The following is a 17297-nucleotide window of genomic DNA, read 5'->3' as shown; positions in this document are numbered from 1 at the left end:
CTCAGATACTGAAGCAGTCCGTGTCCAAATGCAGCAAGACCCGGACAATATCCAGGTTTGGGCTGATAAGTGGCAAGCAACATTTGTGCCACACAAGTGCCAGGCAATGACCATCTCCAACAAGAGAGAATCTAACCATTACCCCTTGATGTTCAATGCCATTACCATCGTCAAAGCCCCCACCATAAACATCCTGTGGGTTGACCTGAACTGAACTGAACTGGACTAGTCATATAAAAACTGTGGCTACAAGAGCAGGTCAGAGGCTAGGAATCCTGCAATGAGTAACTCACCTCCCAACTCCCCAAAGCTTGTCCACCATCTACAGGGCACAAGTCAGGAGTGTGATGGAATACTCCCCACTTGCCTGGATGAGTGCAGCTCCAACAACACTCAAGAGGCTTGACACCATCCAGGATAAAGCAGCCCACTTGATTGGCACCACATCCACAAACATTCACTCCCTCCACCACCGACGCACAGTAGCAGCAGTGTGTACCATCTACAAGATGCACTGCAGGAACTCACCAAGGCTCCTTAGACAGCACCTTCCAAACCCACGACCCCTACCATCTAGAATGACAAGGGCAGTAGACACGTGGGAACACCACCATCTGAAAGTTGACCTCCAAGTCACTCCCCATCCTGACGTGGAAATATATCACCGTTCCTTCACTGAGTCAAAATCCTGGAATTCCCTCCCTAAAAGCACAGTGGGTGTACCTTTTTGACATGGACTGCAGTGGTTCGAGAAGGCAGCTCACCACCTCCTTCTCAAGGGCAGTTATGGATGGGCAATAAATGTTTGCCTAGCTAGTGATGCCCACGTCCCATAAATGAATAAAAAAATATAATTTAAATGCTCCCATTTCCAGTCAAAGTGCTATGCCTATGGGAAAGTCAGTCGTATTTAGGCTGGCATAGAGGAAATAGTCATGCTCCAGATTGTGGTAAAGCACTGGGTTGCAGTCATGCACCAGGTTGAGGTGGTAGATCTAAAGCTAGTTCAGCTGTCTAGACATCCTCAAATGCATATATGGTAGATAGATATGGAAACAAAAGTTAATGTTATTGAACAGGAAGATCAAGAGTTGTACTCAGAGCAAGAGAAACAGCACATGGAAGATGAGAGTTACAGGGCTGAAGATGTAATTGCAGTGCCCATAGTAAAAATGAAAGTCAGAGGTTCACAACTTATTTTCATCATTGATACAGCTGCAGCAGAGTCTATTATCTCAGAAGGTGAGTACAAGAAATCCCTAAGTCACATTCCCTTATGCAAAACTGGTGTAAAACTGATTAGTTATTCCAATAACAGTATTCCAGTGTTAGGTAAAGTTAGTATTAGAGTGGGATACGATGACACATCCCATTGTCATTGGTAGTAGTAGGAAGGAACAAAGTCTCCCTGATGGGAAGAAATTGGCTTAAGAAAATATGGCTAAACTAGGCTGAGTTATTTACAGTATGAATCAGTAAGAATACATGGTAGAAATGCTAAGAGCACAATAGGGTCTTTGAGCAAGGATGACCAAATGATAAAATTAACCATCGGTACAATAATATTAAATATTGTAAGTCAGCAGGTTATGCAAATGAGGACATTCTTTTCAAATTTCCTTGGAAGATTGATTCATTTCTAGCTACTGTGTTACCCATGAATTACTTTACATACACAAATGATATGCCAGGGTCTGCTAGATAGAATAATGAAGGAACTCGCAAGGATGTGATGCTCAGTAAAGTGCTCAATTATATCACGAATGGTTGGCCTAAGGAGTGAAATGATGAGAAATTGCAGGAATATTTCACATGTAGAAATAAACTGAGTGCAGATCAAGGCTGTCTCCTATGGGGTTTAAGAGTCATTTTCCACCATGGTTTAGAGAGAGGTTGTTAGAGGGAGAGCACACAGGGATAGTCCATATGAAAGCAGTAGCAAGAAGCTATTTCTGGTGGCCAAAGGTAGATAGGGATATTGAAGAGTTGGTGAAAAGTTGTGAAGTGTGTCTCAGAATGAGAAATGATCTGGCCAAGGTTCCTTTTGTCCCATGGTCAAACACAAGAAAACCGCGGGAATAAATACACGTCGATGTCTTTGAAATGGAAGGGAAGAGTACCTTGTTTTGGTCAATAGCAATAGCAATAGGATAAATCTTGAGTCTATGCTCAATAATGTAAGTGCTAAAACTATTGAGGTTTTGAGATGTTGGTTTGCAATGTACAGATTGCCAGAGGCGTTGGTATCAGATAATGTTCCACAGTTTGCATAAGAATTTGAACATTTCTGACTAAGAATGGAGTCCAACACATTTTAATACCACCACATCACCCAGCATTGAATGATGCTGCAGAAAGAACTGTACAGATTGTGAAGAAGTCTTTGCAGAAGTATTTGCTGGTGACAAGCTAGGCAGAAATCTCCATGTTTCTCTTCAACACAGGCTGTAAAATTTACTGTTCTCATACAGAGTAATCCCACAGTCTACACAGGTTCCTCACCTTAAGAGTCGGTGTTTAAACAGAGTCCTAGGATAAGGTTCGGTTTACGTAAGCCAATAGGAAAGTAAGAAAAAAGCAAGGCAATGATGAGTCAAAATACAGCAGACATGAAACTCAGTGAGTTCAGTGCTTGTCAGGAGATCATGATGAAAATCTACCAAGGTAATAAGGAGAAGTATGTAATTGGAGTTGTTGTGAAGAGACTAGGTGCATTCATATATCTACTGAAGATTGGAGACTCCATCAGTGTCAGACCCAACCATTAAGTAGAGTTGGTAATCAAAGTCAAAGTTCAGGTTTTACACAGTCATGGGGAAAAATTTTCCATTCGGGGTGTGGGTGCGTGTGTGCCCAACATGCTGGAATGATAAATGATGAGCGATGACGTTGGGCATGCGTCCCGACATCATTGCGAAGTCGCACGATCTTTTGTTCGGTGGGCGCGCTGGAGTAGGCTACGTGCCTGCTGATAATTGATAGACCTATTAAGGCCATTAACCAGGTAATTAACCTGAATTTTACGCTGCCCGTCCAACCTTATGGTTGGCGGGCAGGCGAAAATGCCAAGCAGCCTTTATGTTTTTTAGGAAACCTCATCCGTGAGTGAGATAAGGTTTCCTAAAGCTTTTACAAATTAAATAAAAATTTTCTTTGATAAATAAAAACAAGTCCCATCTCATGTGACACAGTCACATGAGGGGACATGTTTCATTAAATTTTTAATGTATTTATTTTTTTAACAAGCGCTTCAATCTCCCTGAGGGAGTTCCATGCCTCCAGGAGATTGAAGCGCTCTTTTGTGCACATGAGCGAAAGAGCGCTGGACCCGACTCTCCCTCCTCCCCCCACCTGCACAGGTGGCGCTCACGCTACTGCTTATGATCCACGCAGGGCAGGCCTTAATTGGGCCACCCGCGTGAAATTGCAGTGCGGGGCCGATCGTGGGCGACGGTCAGCTCTGCGACCACCCCCGTCCTCTCCTGCTGAGCCCGCTCAACGAATAGAAACTCCTGGCCAAGATGTTCAGAGGGCAAAGTGAAGCTGACGGAAATGGAAGGAGATACCTAGATAGAAAGTGAAGGAATCCAGGTAGGTTATTTGAAAGTATGTGGAAAGAAATGATTTTTTAAAAAACACATGCTGGTGTTAAGGAGAAACATTTTTTTTACAAGTAAGTTATTCTGGTAGTATCGGTCACATATGTTTCGGTTGTGATGACAGTAAAAACAAGTATGCAACCAATGCTCCCTATCTCGACCTTTTAGCCTATTTTGATTCCTTCATCCCACCCCACCCCCACTAGGGCTATCTGTACCTTGCTTGTCCTGCTTTCTACCCTTAATTAGCACATTCCTTAGATAATATCACCACCTTCAACACCTCTTTGTCCTTTTGTCTGAGACATCTTTTGGTTATCTCCACCTATCACTGGCTCTACTTGCCCCACCCCCCCTCAAACCAGCTTATATTTCACCTCTTCTATTTTTACTTAGTTCTGTTGAAGGGTCATTCGGACTCGAAACGTTAACTGTGTTCCTCTCCGCAGGTGCTGCCAGACCTGCTGAGTTTTTCCAGGTATTTTTGTTTTTGTTTTTTTATTGTTGATGTTGGTTTAGTTATATCATATTCGGGGAACATATTTATTAAAACGTAAAATGGTACATGTACTTAAGTTTTTGTTTAAGTGGGGAGAGAGTGTAGATATTGTAAGGTCTGACCATTTTGTTATATTGCCCTCTCTGTCAGGGAGGTGTAAATAAAGACAGTTCAATAATGGCTGCCACATGTAAGTCCACATTTTAATCTTTTCTCAATGCAATACACAATGGTTAGGAGGACAGGGGAGGTGAGAGCAACAAAAGAAATTGACAGAAGAGTACAACAGAATGTAATCTTAAATCATGATTCTGGTTATTTATTGTTTTTGAAAGAAATGATACTAGTGGTGAGACTTCTACTTTCATTTTCATCACTGACTAATGTCTGTTCATCCAAGCAGGTTGTTTTTTTGTTTTACAATGAACTATGCATATGTTAAACTTTAGTGAATCATCAACACTGAACTAGGTCTTCTCAGGATAGGGAGCAAAAGAAAGAAATGAATCAAATTTCTTTTTCTGACTGTTATTATACACAGCTAATTCCAGAACTATGCCTTGGTTGTGACAGTTCCTGAAGTAGAACAGGCACCTGAGCCTCATTCTCTCCTTGCACACAAGCACCAGAAAGCAGCCGGCACCCATAAAGCCACAGCCCAGTGTGGTCCTCGGCTTTTGGTAAAGAAAGAGAGTGAAGGAAGAGAACTGTGGAGAAATCTGAAAACAGTAAAACTTCTCAGCTTGTACACAATTAAACCAAATAATTTCAGAAATTCCCCATTTCTTTCTTTGTTGCGTAACAAAGAGTCATAAAGAAGTTGGTTAGAGGTCAGTATTGTCCACTCTTATGAAAAAGAAGCCATTCTTCCCCCAGTCAAATCATCCAGGTCTACTAGTTAGCACGACTAAGTGCCACTAAGGAAGTTCTCAAGCTGAGCATGCTATTTTGAGACAAAATTATTCCAAATAATTGTTGATAACCCTGGGAGGTAGTAAAGTAAGCAAAATGACTTACAAGCAACTATATTTATGTAGCGGTTCTTGTTTTTGTTGTCTGGGTGGTTGGAGCTGTCTGACGTGATGCCTAAGTCAACAGTGCATCCTTGGACTTCCTGCAAAAAGCAAAAATACATGTTAGCTAGTAGAATAAAATTTCACATAGATACAGCCAAGCTCATTAATTGAACTAATTTAAAGCCCGTGAAATCCCACTTCTTTTCCCTCCATCTTACTCTTCTCCCATTCTTGACAGAATAGAGAGCTGCTAGGGGACCTTTGCAATGCTGCTGGCAGCCTTCTAGTTTTCCTCATGGTGGTTAAAACTCATGCATCAGTTATACAGTGAGCATTTGGAATTCAACTGTTGGGGGCATCACAGGTAAGTTAGCCCTAATCCTCAGCCAACATAGTTATTCACCTATGGTTGCCAACTCTTCAGGGTTGTTCTTGAGCCTCCAGGAATTAAATATTACTCTCCTGGACACTGTGAGTGACCCATGAGGGGGAAAAAAATCATAGGAGCATTAAAAATAAATTGTGATTCCACCCCCCCCCCTCCGCCCCCCCCACATTTCTTTGAACATTTCCACTTGTTAGGTATAAAAAAATTTTGGAGATGGTAGTAAAGATTGCTTTACAGGTGTTGGGGAGGAGAAGGACTTGGAGATGCAAGTTCATATGATGAAACATCCAGGAATAGGTCCAATACCTCTTTAAAAATAATGGTAAGGACAGTATAAAACCACAATTCCCTCCTATAAATGTCATCAGAGTTCAAAGTGGCAGTGATCCCAAAAGGCTTCACTCTTTTTTTCACGGATGTAATGTGACTGTGGATGGTGAGATGCATGCAAACATTAAAAAAGGCTAGGTCCACCCAAACATGGCATAATCAACATGCTCCAACAACCCCACTTCTCCCCGGTCGCGTCACTCTAGGGGGGGTGATCGTTATCATTTACTGAACAGCACAGGTGCATGTTCACAGCACTAAGATCCAGCAAAAAGACTATAAGTAGCAATGGGTGGGTGGAAATCAGGAACGCATTGAAAAAATATATCATACAAATAATTTTCTGAAGAGGTGAGCTTTATAAGAATTGCATCCTGCATGTAATCAAAGATCTTTAAAATAAAATTATATTCTATGGTATTAAAAGCTCAGAAACTCAGGCCTAGCTTACTGCAATAGCAAGATAATCGATAGCCTACCACCACCTTAAAAGCTCCAGTAAAGTCAGCTACTTTGAATCTGGTCTCAAGATAGTCTGAAGTCACAATCCCTCGCTTCTGCTAGTTTTCGCTAAGGAAGCCATAATTGGCCTTTTGATGCTGAGGTAGAAATTTTAAAGCGTTTTGTAATTCAGTCAGCACAATGTTCAGGATTTTCACTGCGTGTCTTTAGCACGCAAGGGAAAATTAAAGCTTCTCTCGGATAATATTTATAAGCAGCATCACGTGAGAAAGAATGTTTGTTCACCAATAATTACTTTATTTTCATGGCAGATTAAAATGCAGTTGAGATCGGTCAAGAGCAAATTCTGCAGAGGAGTTTATTCTGCTCTGACAATTGAAATTTGACCTTCAGAAGAAGCCACTCTGTACATGTCATAAGTAAATTAAATGAAGAGCAAGCACATAGATGCAGCAAAATAAAATGGGCAAATGCTTTCTCTACGAAGCTACTTCTAATGGACTAACAAAAGCCAACGCAAAATGTCTTACCTCGTAAAATGCTTTCAGTTTCTTATGAAAGGGAGGGAATGTAAAAAGCACAGCAATCAAACTCCACAGCAAACAGCACAGATGTATTACAACGAGGTAAATAAGGAAACTTTAAATAGTCATGCAATATATACATTTCAAATGTTGAGTGAGCTTAATTCATAACCATTGATCACAGTTTCTTTTAACTTTAACTGTAAATTCCTTCATTTTAAGGCCAAAAAATAAACAAAGCAGCAAAATTTCAAGTGGGCTCTGTGTTGCAGTGTTGGCGCATGGCTGTAAACTGATCAAAAGCAAAATTAATGCTCGGGGTTATTAACTTATAAGTAACCAATATCAAAAGAGCAGGAAACAGGCGTCTGTTGTTTATTGGAGAGTTTGTGGGAAGTGGGAAACTGTTTGAAAGAATTTTACAAGGATCATGAAAACAAGCAGTGGATTTGGAGAGGGACAGAAATTGGGTAACATAACTACAAGTGTAAGCAAGAATAAAAATGTAAATGAGTTTGATACATAGACTACTTATATCTAAGTGGCAATAAGGATAAGTTTGAGTTAATTATAAAGTAATAAAATCGCCACTGGTTTAACAGAGGAAGTAGAAAGCATGAGCGGAATTTAATGCTCCCCTACACAGGCGGGTTTGGAGGTGGCGGGAGGTGCCATATAATTGGGTGGGAAGGTATGGGGTAGCGATTCTGCCACCTTTTCGAATCCCCCTGATTAATCTCAGAGCTGGTAGGGTCGAGGGCAGCCTTCCCACTCAGACGCCAATTGAAGTCCTTAAGTGGTCACTTAAGGGCCTCTTCCCACCTTCGCTGTTACTATACCAGAAGCTGATGGGGGTAATCCTGTCGAGTATGCCTGTGCCCTGGAAGAGCGGCTCCCTCTTTCTCAGGCACTCTGTGCCCAATGGAGGGACCTGCCCATGGAAATGGAGGGACCCCTAGGAAGCCACACCAATGCCTTTAAGAACAACCTCTGGCTTCTCTCACCAGCGTCTCCCTGCCTGGGGTCCCATTTACCTTAGTCCGGGGATCCAGCATCGATCCTTCCAACACGCCCCGGTGCAGGCAGGCAGTGGCCACTGTGCCCAGTGGCACTTCTGCTACTAGGGAGCTGCCACCTCTGATTGGCAGGACACCGCCCTACACTCCAAAGACCTCACTGGAAAACTTGCCTCCGGTGGAGCTGGGAACTCCACCAGAAGCCCGCTCACTACCATTTAGGGACTTAATCCCAACGGGGCTCCCAGAAATAGCCTCAAAGGGGTTGCCACTGTTGTAAAATGTCTTTAAGGGATAGAGCATGCCATCACTAAAAGGAAAGTGTGTCATGTGACCTAGTCTCAGTTCCACTTTGGCCTGTGAATTGAGCACAGCACACACAAAGCTCTGTTGCTGAAGTCTTCAAGTTTTCTACCCTTGTATAAATGTTCCCAAGTGCCTAGGTTAAATAAATGAACCCAAAACATGTTTACACAATCCCTTGAGTGATTTGTGCCTTTATATCATTATAAAAACATGACAGTAACCAGTTTTCCTTCTGTTGATGGGCCCCATACTGTGAGCATTAAATTCCGCCCTGTATTTTCCAGTAACACCAAGTTCCATAAAGGCACTTTTAATTTAACCGAGGTTGGACTAAAAGATAGGAGCAACAGCTATTACATTGGCTCACACAGTATTGCCATGTTATCATGAAAGCTGCTGTTAAACTTAAGGTCGAATTGATAGCTACAAAATTGATTCGCAAACAGAATAACAGCTTGCTTATACTGCCTGCTTATGAGTTTGAATTAGTTCCGTAGACACATGCTTACACAACAGAGCTCCACTCCTGGTAGGTGATGGTTAAGCATTTAAGTGTGATTGAAGCATTCATTTAAAGAAATGCTACTGAAGCTTATAAAAAATGTCCAGAAGCTCCCTAGACTGACTCTGTTTGCAACTAGTCATAATGCTGAATTGGAGCTGCATTCCAAGTTGTGTTAAGCTAAAGCCTCCAAGGCAGGATCTCACTCTGAAGTTATTCTGTCACCTTTCTGTGTCACGATAAGATGAAGATGGCAACATAAACACACCCTAAGGCAGAAGCTAAGAAAAGCTGAAGCAAACAAGTCTACAACATGTAAGCTTGAACATACTAATACATCTGTAGTGCATTCTTTTAATTAATTATATTTAGTCTATATTAAACAGAATCGGTTAGCTAATTGCCATAATAACTCTGTTCCCCCCCACCTCACTCCCCTCACTGCTGCCTACTTTTTGGTTCTGGGGAAAACATTTTAATATATGTTGAAAGTGAGAGAAGAATGCTGACCGATGATTCTACATCAAATCTTTGGGGTTTTTTTTGACCAAGACAGAGATAAAGGTAAAGAGATACATGGGTAGGTGGAATATACACATAAACAATGAGGCTGGCTGACCAAGACTGCTTTCTGGTTTCATTCAATTTGTCTTTTTCCTATTATATTTATTAGTTCTCCATAAAACTACTATAAACCTTTATGTGCTGTTAATAAAGTTCAAGGGTTGCAAATTAGGCTCAAATTTAACATGCAAAAATACACATTGCTATTCACATTGCTTTGTGTCTTGACTTGCAATGTGTGTTAAATCACATTTTTGAACTTTTAAATTAAAATAAAGGTCCTAGCAATGGCACATTTCATGCAAAATCATTAATACTTAATGCATCAATCACAAACACACTGTAATCTGTTCACAGTACAAAGCATCTGAATATCTGAGTGCAGATTTTTTGCACCAAGGCAGCAGCCACAGACTTGAAGAAAATGAGTGAAATGAGTCAGAATGCTACCCTTCACCTGGGGACCGAGGTTTGATTCCAGTTATACATTCCCTTATGTACTGAAGGCACAAACAGTCTTCACTGATATCCCAGTGGGCATGAACCAAGAGCATCAAAGCAACCAAACTGGCTGCACTTGAACAACATCAATTAGGAGGGTCACGTGACGGCAGGTGTTGGAAATAAAGCTATGGTGCATTTATAGGGCAGAATTTAATGCCATCCCCCTGGAGGTGAGTTTGGAGGTGGGGGGGGCATGGTGTGATCGGGCAGCAGAGTGCGGGGTGGTAATCCTCCGCCTTCCCACCTCCTTCCGAATAAGTCCAGGGCAGGAAGGCTTGCAGGCAGCCTTCCCACCTGGAGGCCAATTGAAGACCTTAAATGGTCACTTAAGGGCATCATTCCCATCGTCGCTGGTATTTAACGAGCAGGGGTTTTGGCATCCGTTTCAAAGGCTTTTTGCGCCTGATCAAGGTACTTGGCATGGGGAAGTGGGGGAGTGAGCCACAGGAAGCCACCTCTTGCCCTTGTTGTTGACCGTCCTTCCCATCCCTTCTACCCCATCCTGCCCCACTTACCTGTCTCCGGAGGATCCACTGCCGGACGTCTTGGTAGGCGCGGGTGCAATACAGGCAGTGGTCACCACTCCTGTTGGTTCTGCTAGTGCTGCAGAGCTTCTGGCCTTTGATTGGCCTGAAGCTATTGGGTGGGATTTCAGCCCTACTGGGCCCTTTCTTCAGTGGGAGACCCGATGCTGTCCAGAAGTGCCCGGTTAACTTGGAATAGCTTCAAACCTTACATAGAAAGGCAACATGGCATACCCATTGGTTCTCCAACTGGGGGCGGGGGGGTGGGGGGGGGGGGTGCACATGTCACTGTCACTAAATTATGCCCATCATAGAAAGTATGCTTGTGGATTGGGGTTAAGGGACAAATAATATGAAGCTTTTAAACTGCATCTAACCTCTGTTCTAACTGCTCTGGAAGCATTTCATGCTTATATAGGTGTATTAAAAAGTTTCATACTTATCATTTTGACGCATAAAAGAAAACACACACTTCCCATCACCAGCACTTAATGAAAATTAACAGATTCACTTGGGCCTTGAGAATACACTATGGGATAATGTAGCAAGTACCATGTGTGTTTATCTGAAATTCGTCCCTCTGCTATTTTATTGGAGGTGATGCCCTGTTTAGCAGAGATATTTCAGAGAGATACATTAAGTGTTCATATGCTATTCTCCCACAATAGGACTTTAAGGCCTCAAGTTTTACAAAAATCTTGCAATTAAATCACATGAGTGTGTCCTTGAAGTAAAATACCACTGACATACCTACAAATCATCAGTGATCTTAACTTGAAATAGTTTGATTTCGGTGCTTTAAACCAGAATCAGTAGAAACTTCTAATTATAAAGACATTTTAGCTCATTCATCAGTACTTTTTCTTTCTCACTACAAGGTAGTGATTCATTGCCAGGGATTGTTTATAATTAAACCTATGCTGATTCCCATCTATTTAATTGACCATGAACTGAAGACCTCAGAGATTTCAGACATGTTTTTCATAAAATTATGTAAGGTTACAGCTTAGAATGAGGGCATTCGGTCCATCAGTTTGTACCAGCATTTTGTTTCAGCCGAAGTTAATAACACAGCCAGGTCACTCTCCACAGTCCTGTACCTTCTAATGCTTTCAACGTTTACCTAATCTTCCCTTGAAAGATACCTCAGCTAATTTCTGTAGAAAAGCATTCCAATTCTCTGTGTAGAGAGATGTATCCCAACTGCTAGTTCTTTGGAATTCTACAGTGCGAATTCAAGATTTTGCCCTTTGATTTTCTTTAAACTTAGTGAGAAGTTAAATCTTGGGGTTGCAAAACTGTACTATCTGGACATGGGGTTTACCAAACTGTAACTTTTCTTTCATTAATTAAAGAATTAACACAAAATAAAATTAGAACATACCTCAAATTCTTCAGAAAATCCATTATTTGCATGAAGTTCTGCAACGTGCTTTGGAAAATGCCTGATTGGAATTGCTCCCATTTCATCTGAAGATAAAAGTTGTTCTTTTATAATCTCATTAAAAATGCTGATTGACAGATTGCAGCAATAAAATCATCAGCTGTTCATTTTTTAAAAATTCATTCTTGGAACATAGATATTACTGAAAATGCCAGCATTTTTATTGCCCATCCATAATTGCCCTTGGGAAGGTGGTGGTGAACTACTGTAGTCCATGTGGTGTAGGTACACCCCCACAGTGCTGTTAGGTAGGAGTTCCAGTGACAGTATTGGAATGGAAATATATTTCCAAGTCTGGATGATATGCAGGAGAATATGCAAGTGGTGGTGTTCCCTTGTGCCTGCTGCCCTTCTTTTTCTAGGCGGTAGAGGTTGTGGGTTTGGAAGGTGATGGTAAAGAAGGCTTGGTGAGTTGCTTCAGTGCATCAGGTACATGGTTCACATGGCACCTGTGGTGAAGGGAGGGGTATGGTAGCATACCAGTTATGTTGCTGGACTAATGATCTGGAGATGAGTTCAAATCTGACTGTGGCAATTAGGGAATGTAGATTCATTTAATTGAATAAATTTGGAATAAATAAAGCCAGTATTAAAACTGGTGACCATAAAACTACTGGATTATGGTAAAAACCCACCAGGTTCATGAATGTCTCTTTTGGAAGGAAATTTGTTGACCTTACCTGGTGTGGTCTATATGTGACTCCAGATCCACAGCAATGGTTGACTCTTCACTGCCCTCTGAAGTCAGTCAGTCAGACGTATCTCAAGGGTAATTCGGGATGGGCAATAAAAGCTGACCTTGATAGTGATACCCGCATCCCGTAAATGAATTGTTTAAGGTAGCAGATGGGAGCGCCAATCAAATGGGCTGCTTTTGGTGAAGGAATACGTGTAAAGAAATCCAGCCATAATGAGGGGTTATAAGGTTAAATGGGTTATTTTCCTATAAATAAGAACTTAAAATATTAAAAAGGGTTCTTTTTTTTTTAAAAAGGTAAATACAGTTCACAATGCCTGACAACAGGTCTCTGCATGTAGAGACTCGTGTCTTCTTACATTAGTAAGAGAATCCCTGATAGGAGAGAGCAACACCAAAAAATTGCAGAGTAACACATTTGTGTTGCAAACTATCAGGGAAGCCAGCAGAGTGCAGGAGTTGATAAAATTAGTTTATACTGAATCCTAGACCACAGTCAACTGGAATTTTTACAATCCTTGAGCTATATTATAATCTTAAAACACAGACTCATAACTAATGAAAAATTGAGCATTATGATTTCTGGCAAGCTTGGCTTCCCTAGGATCAATAAGGGCTAGGCCTTAAGTGGAATTTCACAATTATATAAACTTTCTTAGAATCAAGGGGACGGGTTGTGGGGCTGGATCTAGAGATTAACAGTAGCTAAATGATATTTGGAACATAAGAAGGCTGAACTTAATTACAATTAAGATATCTGGCTCCTGCATAAGAAATTAGTTATCCAGCCTAAGACAAACTATAAGTATTGAGAACATACATCAGATTTTCAGATTCTCTGAGTTCACTCCAGCTGAAGCAGTCCATGTGCACATGCAGTAAGCCCTGGGTGTTATTCAGGCTTGGGCTGACAAGTGGCAAGTAACATTTGTGCCACACAATGCCAGGCAATGACCATCTCCAACAAGGGAGAATCAGAGGGTAGGAATTCTGTGGCTAGTAACTTACCTCCTGACTCCCCAAAGCCTGTCCACCATCCACAAGGCACAACTCAGTAGTGTGATGGAATAATCTCCACTTTCTTGGGTGAGTCCAGCTCCAACAACACTCAAGAAGCTTGACACCATCCAAGACAAAGCAGCCTGCTTGACTGGCACTCCAACACCTTCCAAACCCATGGCTGCAACCATCTAAAAGGACAAGGGCAGCAGACACATGGGAACACTACCAGCTGCAAGTGCCTGTTCAAACCACTCACCATCCTAACTTGGAAATATATCGCCGTTCCTTCACTGTCACTGGGTCAAAATCCAAAAACTCCCTTCTGAACAGTGCTGTGGACGTACCTACACCACATGGGCTGCAGTGGTTTAAGAAGGTAGCTCACCATCACCTTCTCAAGGGCAAGTAGGGATGAGCAATAAATGCTGGCCTAGCCATCAACGCCCAGATTCCATGAACGAATATAAAGAAAAATCTGATGGCAAAAGTACTTCTACTAGAGCTCAGCAAAGATAATTTTCTCCTTAACTGGGACAGTCATTTCAGCAACTCTGTAGTTCTCACTTGGGGATTAAGATAAATGTTACTTTAATATTTGATGGATATCCTACTTAAATATTTTACTGCAACAATAATTGAATTTTAAAACTGGAATCTCTACTAGAAATAAGATTGTATTTTCTCTCTTTTCCTAAAAGCTGTTTAACATTGCAATTGGCAGTATTCACCACACTATTAATTGCATGTTTTGTTCTTTAATAAACATCTCTATATTTTAGAACTTATATCATCTCACAGTCTTCTATATCATTAACTTGTGAACCTGACTCAGTACCCTCTTTGGCGGGTGGTTACATAATTGAGGTGTAGCTCCTGGACTCTAATAATGTCTGGGATATTATAATCTGGCTGAAACTTGTTAAAAAGGCTACCCGAAGGGTGGAAATACTCTTAACAGGCTCCTTTCCTTTGGTGAGAGATGAATCAGTCCTTGGACCGATTTAGCATCTTTCAGATCTGTCCTTCTCAACCTAGAGTTGAGAAAAATCATGAGAAGTACTCCTGACCTGGGATTGCCCAAAAAAGGGCGAGGATTATAATCAAGCACACTGTCCTGGATGGTGTCGAGCATCTTGAATGTTGTTGGAGCTGCACTCATCCAGGCAAGTGGAGAGTATTCCATCACACTCCTGACTTGCAGCTTGTAGATAGTGGTGGAAAGTGAGTCAGGGAGTGAGTTACTCATCCCAGAATATCCAGCCTCTGACTAGCTCTCGTAGCCACATGTTGGAAACATTTTCCTTTATTCGACTGTATTACAAGGAGTGAGAGACTTGAGGCAGAATTTAGGCTGCCCTGCCAAATGGCCGCACCCTCCCAGGTGGGGAGTTCAGAGGTGGAGGCGGGGCCCTTTTGATCAGACAGGAAGGTATGGGGTGGACACTCCACTGTATTCATGACTGTCCCCCCAATAAAACTCCAGGAAAAGTGGAGGGTGGGCCTTTCCACCAGAGGCCACTTAAGGCCCACCAATTTTCCAGCCATGGGTGGGAACCCCGCCATGGACATTAAATTTTGCCTTTGTGCAAATAAAGAACGAACTTGCATTAACATGTTGCCATTTAATTACTCATCCAATGAAATATTTTGAAGTGTAGTCACCATTCTAACATGGGCAAATATTGCAGCCAATTTGCACACAGCAAAATTCCACAAACAACATTCCATAAATGGACTATATTTTAGTGAGTGATAAATGTTGGCCAGGGTACTGGGAGGACTCCCCAGCTGTTGAGGGCCCTAATTTAATATCTCATTTGAAAGGTAGCATCTCAGGTAGATGGGGAGATGGTAGTGTAGTGTTAATGTCACTAGACTAGTAATCCAGAGATCCAGGCTAATGCTCTGAGGACATGAGTACAAATCCCATCATGGCAACTGGTGGCATTTGAATTCAATCAATAAATCTGGAGTAGAAAGCTCATCTTAGTAATGGTAACCATGACAACTATCATCGGTTGTTGCAAAAATGTTTTGATTTTCAATTATTCCCCTTTAGGGAAGGAAATCCGCCATCCATACCTGGTCTGGCCTATATGTGACTCCAGACCCACAGCAATGTGGTTGACTCTTAACTGCCATCTGAAATGGCCTAGCAAGCTACTCAGTTCAAGGGCAATTAGGGATGGGCAACAAATGTTTGCCTTGCCAGCAATGGCCACATCCCATGAAAGAATAAAGAGGAAAAAAATCAGTATAGTGCTGCGTCAATATACCATAGTATCAACCTGGGTAATGCCCTGAAATCTCTGGAGTGGGCCTTAAACCCATCACCACCTGACGCAGAGGCAAGAGCCCTACCACTGAGCCAAAGCTATAATTTCAATTTTTAATATTCCTGATTTTATTTTACATCGAATACACACTCATACTCCCAAGCCAAATTGTAGAAAGTGACATTAAATAGGATTATGATGCTATATCAGTTATTACAACTATTTAGGTCTGGGGATATTCAGTTTGCTGAAAAATTAAAATAATCAAACATGCTCACAACTGAGGACAACCTTGAGAGGTGTTTTACACCGCAGTGATGGTTTCAGGCAAGTGCTGATGTATTGACCTAAGCAATTTCACCCAGCACCATTTTCAGTCAGGTTTATTTTTATATTTATTCCTGGGACATGGTCATCACTGGCTAAGCCAGCATTTGTTGCCATTTCTAAATTCCCCTGAGAAGGTGGTAGTGAGCTTCCTTCTTGAACTGCAGCAGTTCATGTGGTGTAGATACACCCACAGTGTGGTTAGGGAGGGAATTAGGAAGTTAAAAAAAGTCTAACATTTAAAAAAAACCTGCAGAAAAATCAGCTGGCAGGAGACAGTTAAACAAAGGAAAAAGCCTGCAGAGTTTAAAACAAAGGGAACCCTGTCTTCCTGTATAGAGGAACGAATTGCTGCTGTTTTAAAAGTTCTTGCAGAGCCTAAGAAAAAGGAAATTGCTTCAAACAATCTCACTTTAAAATAAGGAGATCAGATTTTGTCCCAAATGAAGGGATAGCCAAGCCTCAAGCCCAGTGCAGTGCAGTGCAAAGAGCTAGAGCACTGTACTTGGATTGATACATTTGTTGCAAAATAAAACACCCGCAAATCTTTTTTTTCCAAAATTGAGGAGCCAAAAATCTCCCCAGCAACAAGGCTCTAAAAAATAGCAACGGACAAACTGCCGACAGCCTGGGTGAAAAAATGGTTACTGCACTGACAGCCTTAAAGGGGCAACAACATTTAAAGTAGTAACTATAAGAAAAAAAAATGGCCATGAACAGAAAATTGGAAGAGCCAGACACATTTTTGCTATGGAAAGGGCTAAAACAGACCCAAGAATGAGAGTCTTGGAGAAGACAATTTTTAGTGTACAGGAGATGTACAAGATTAAATAAGGCATCAGAATAAGTACAAGATTAAATAAGACATCAGAAGTAGTACAAGTTTTTATTCATCTTTGATTCATTTGCAGATGAAGTACTCCATAGCCAACACATAGATCAATACTCCACAACATTTGGTGAGATATTAAAAGGCTTTGATGGATATTTTGAACCATGTGTTGTAGAGAGCGCAAAACCTGGAATAAGGTCTAGCACACCCCTAATGAATCGCCAAGAGACCTCAGAACGAGGGCAACAAGAGGCCACAGAGCGAGGGCAACAAAAGAGCCTAGAGCAAGGGCAACAAAAGACTCCTGAGAGAGGGCAACTAAAGACTCCAGAGAGAGGGTAACAAAAAACTCCAATGCACAAGCTGAAGAATTTAGTGCAGAAGAAATAAATGGCTGAGAAGCAGCTGAAAGGTTTAAAAATAGAGGTTTTTGAAAATGAAGTTGTTCCATTGGAAAATGTTCGCATCAGAGCTGAACTGGAAGA

At 41.5% G+C, this 17297-nt stretch overlaps 1 protein-coding gene across 4 annotated transcripts in view; it reads right to left on the bottom strand.

The window, feature by feature from the left end:
- The window catches only part of ptprz1a (protein tyrosine phosphatase receptor type Z1a), a 261256-nt gene that overhangs the window by 33901 nt on the left and 210058 nt on the right, over window positions 1-17297 (bottom strand). For all 4 annotated transcript variants that reach the window (XM_078568367.1, XM_078568368.1, XM_078568369.1 and 1 more), the window contains 3 exons: window positions 11619-11704; window positions 6825-6845; window positions 5116-5212 (listed from right to left, as the gene is read on the bottom strand). In XM_078568367.1, coding sequence (XP_078424493.1) covers window positions 5116-5212; window positions 6825-6845; window positions 11619-11704 — 204 coding nt within the window. The remainder of the gene's footprint in view (window positions 1-5115; window positions 5213-6824; window positions 6846-11618; window positions 11705-17297) is intronic.

Source organism: Cetorhinus maximus, chromosome 22 (genome assembly GCF_964194155.1).
Source record: "Cetorhinus maximus chromosome 22, sCetMax3.hap1.1, whole genome shotgun sequence".
Taxonomy (NCBI): Eukaryota; Metazoa; Chordata; class Chondrichthyes; order Lamniformes; family Cetorhinidae; genus Cetorhinus; species Cetorhinus maximus.
This window is presented reverse-complemented; position numbering and strand designations above follow the sequence as displayed.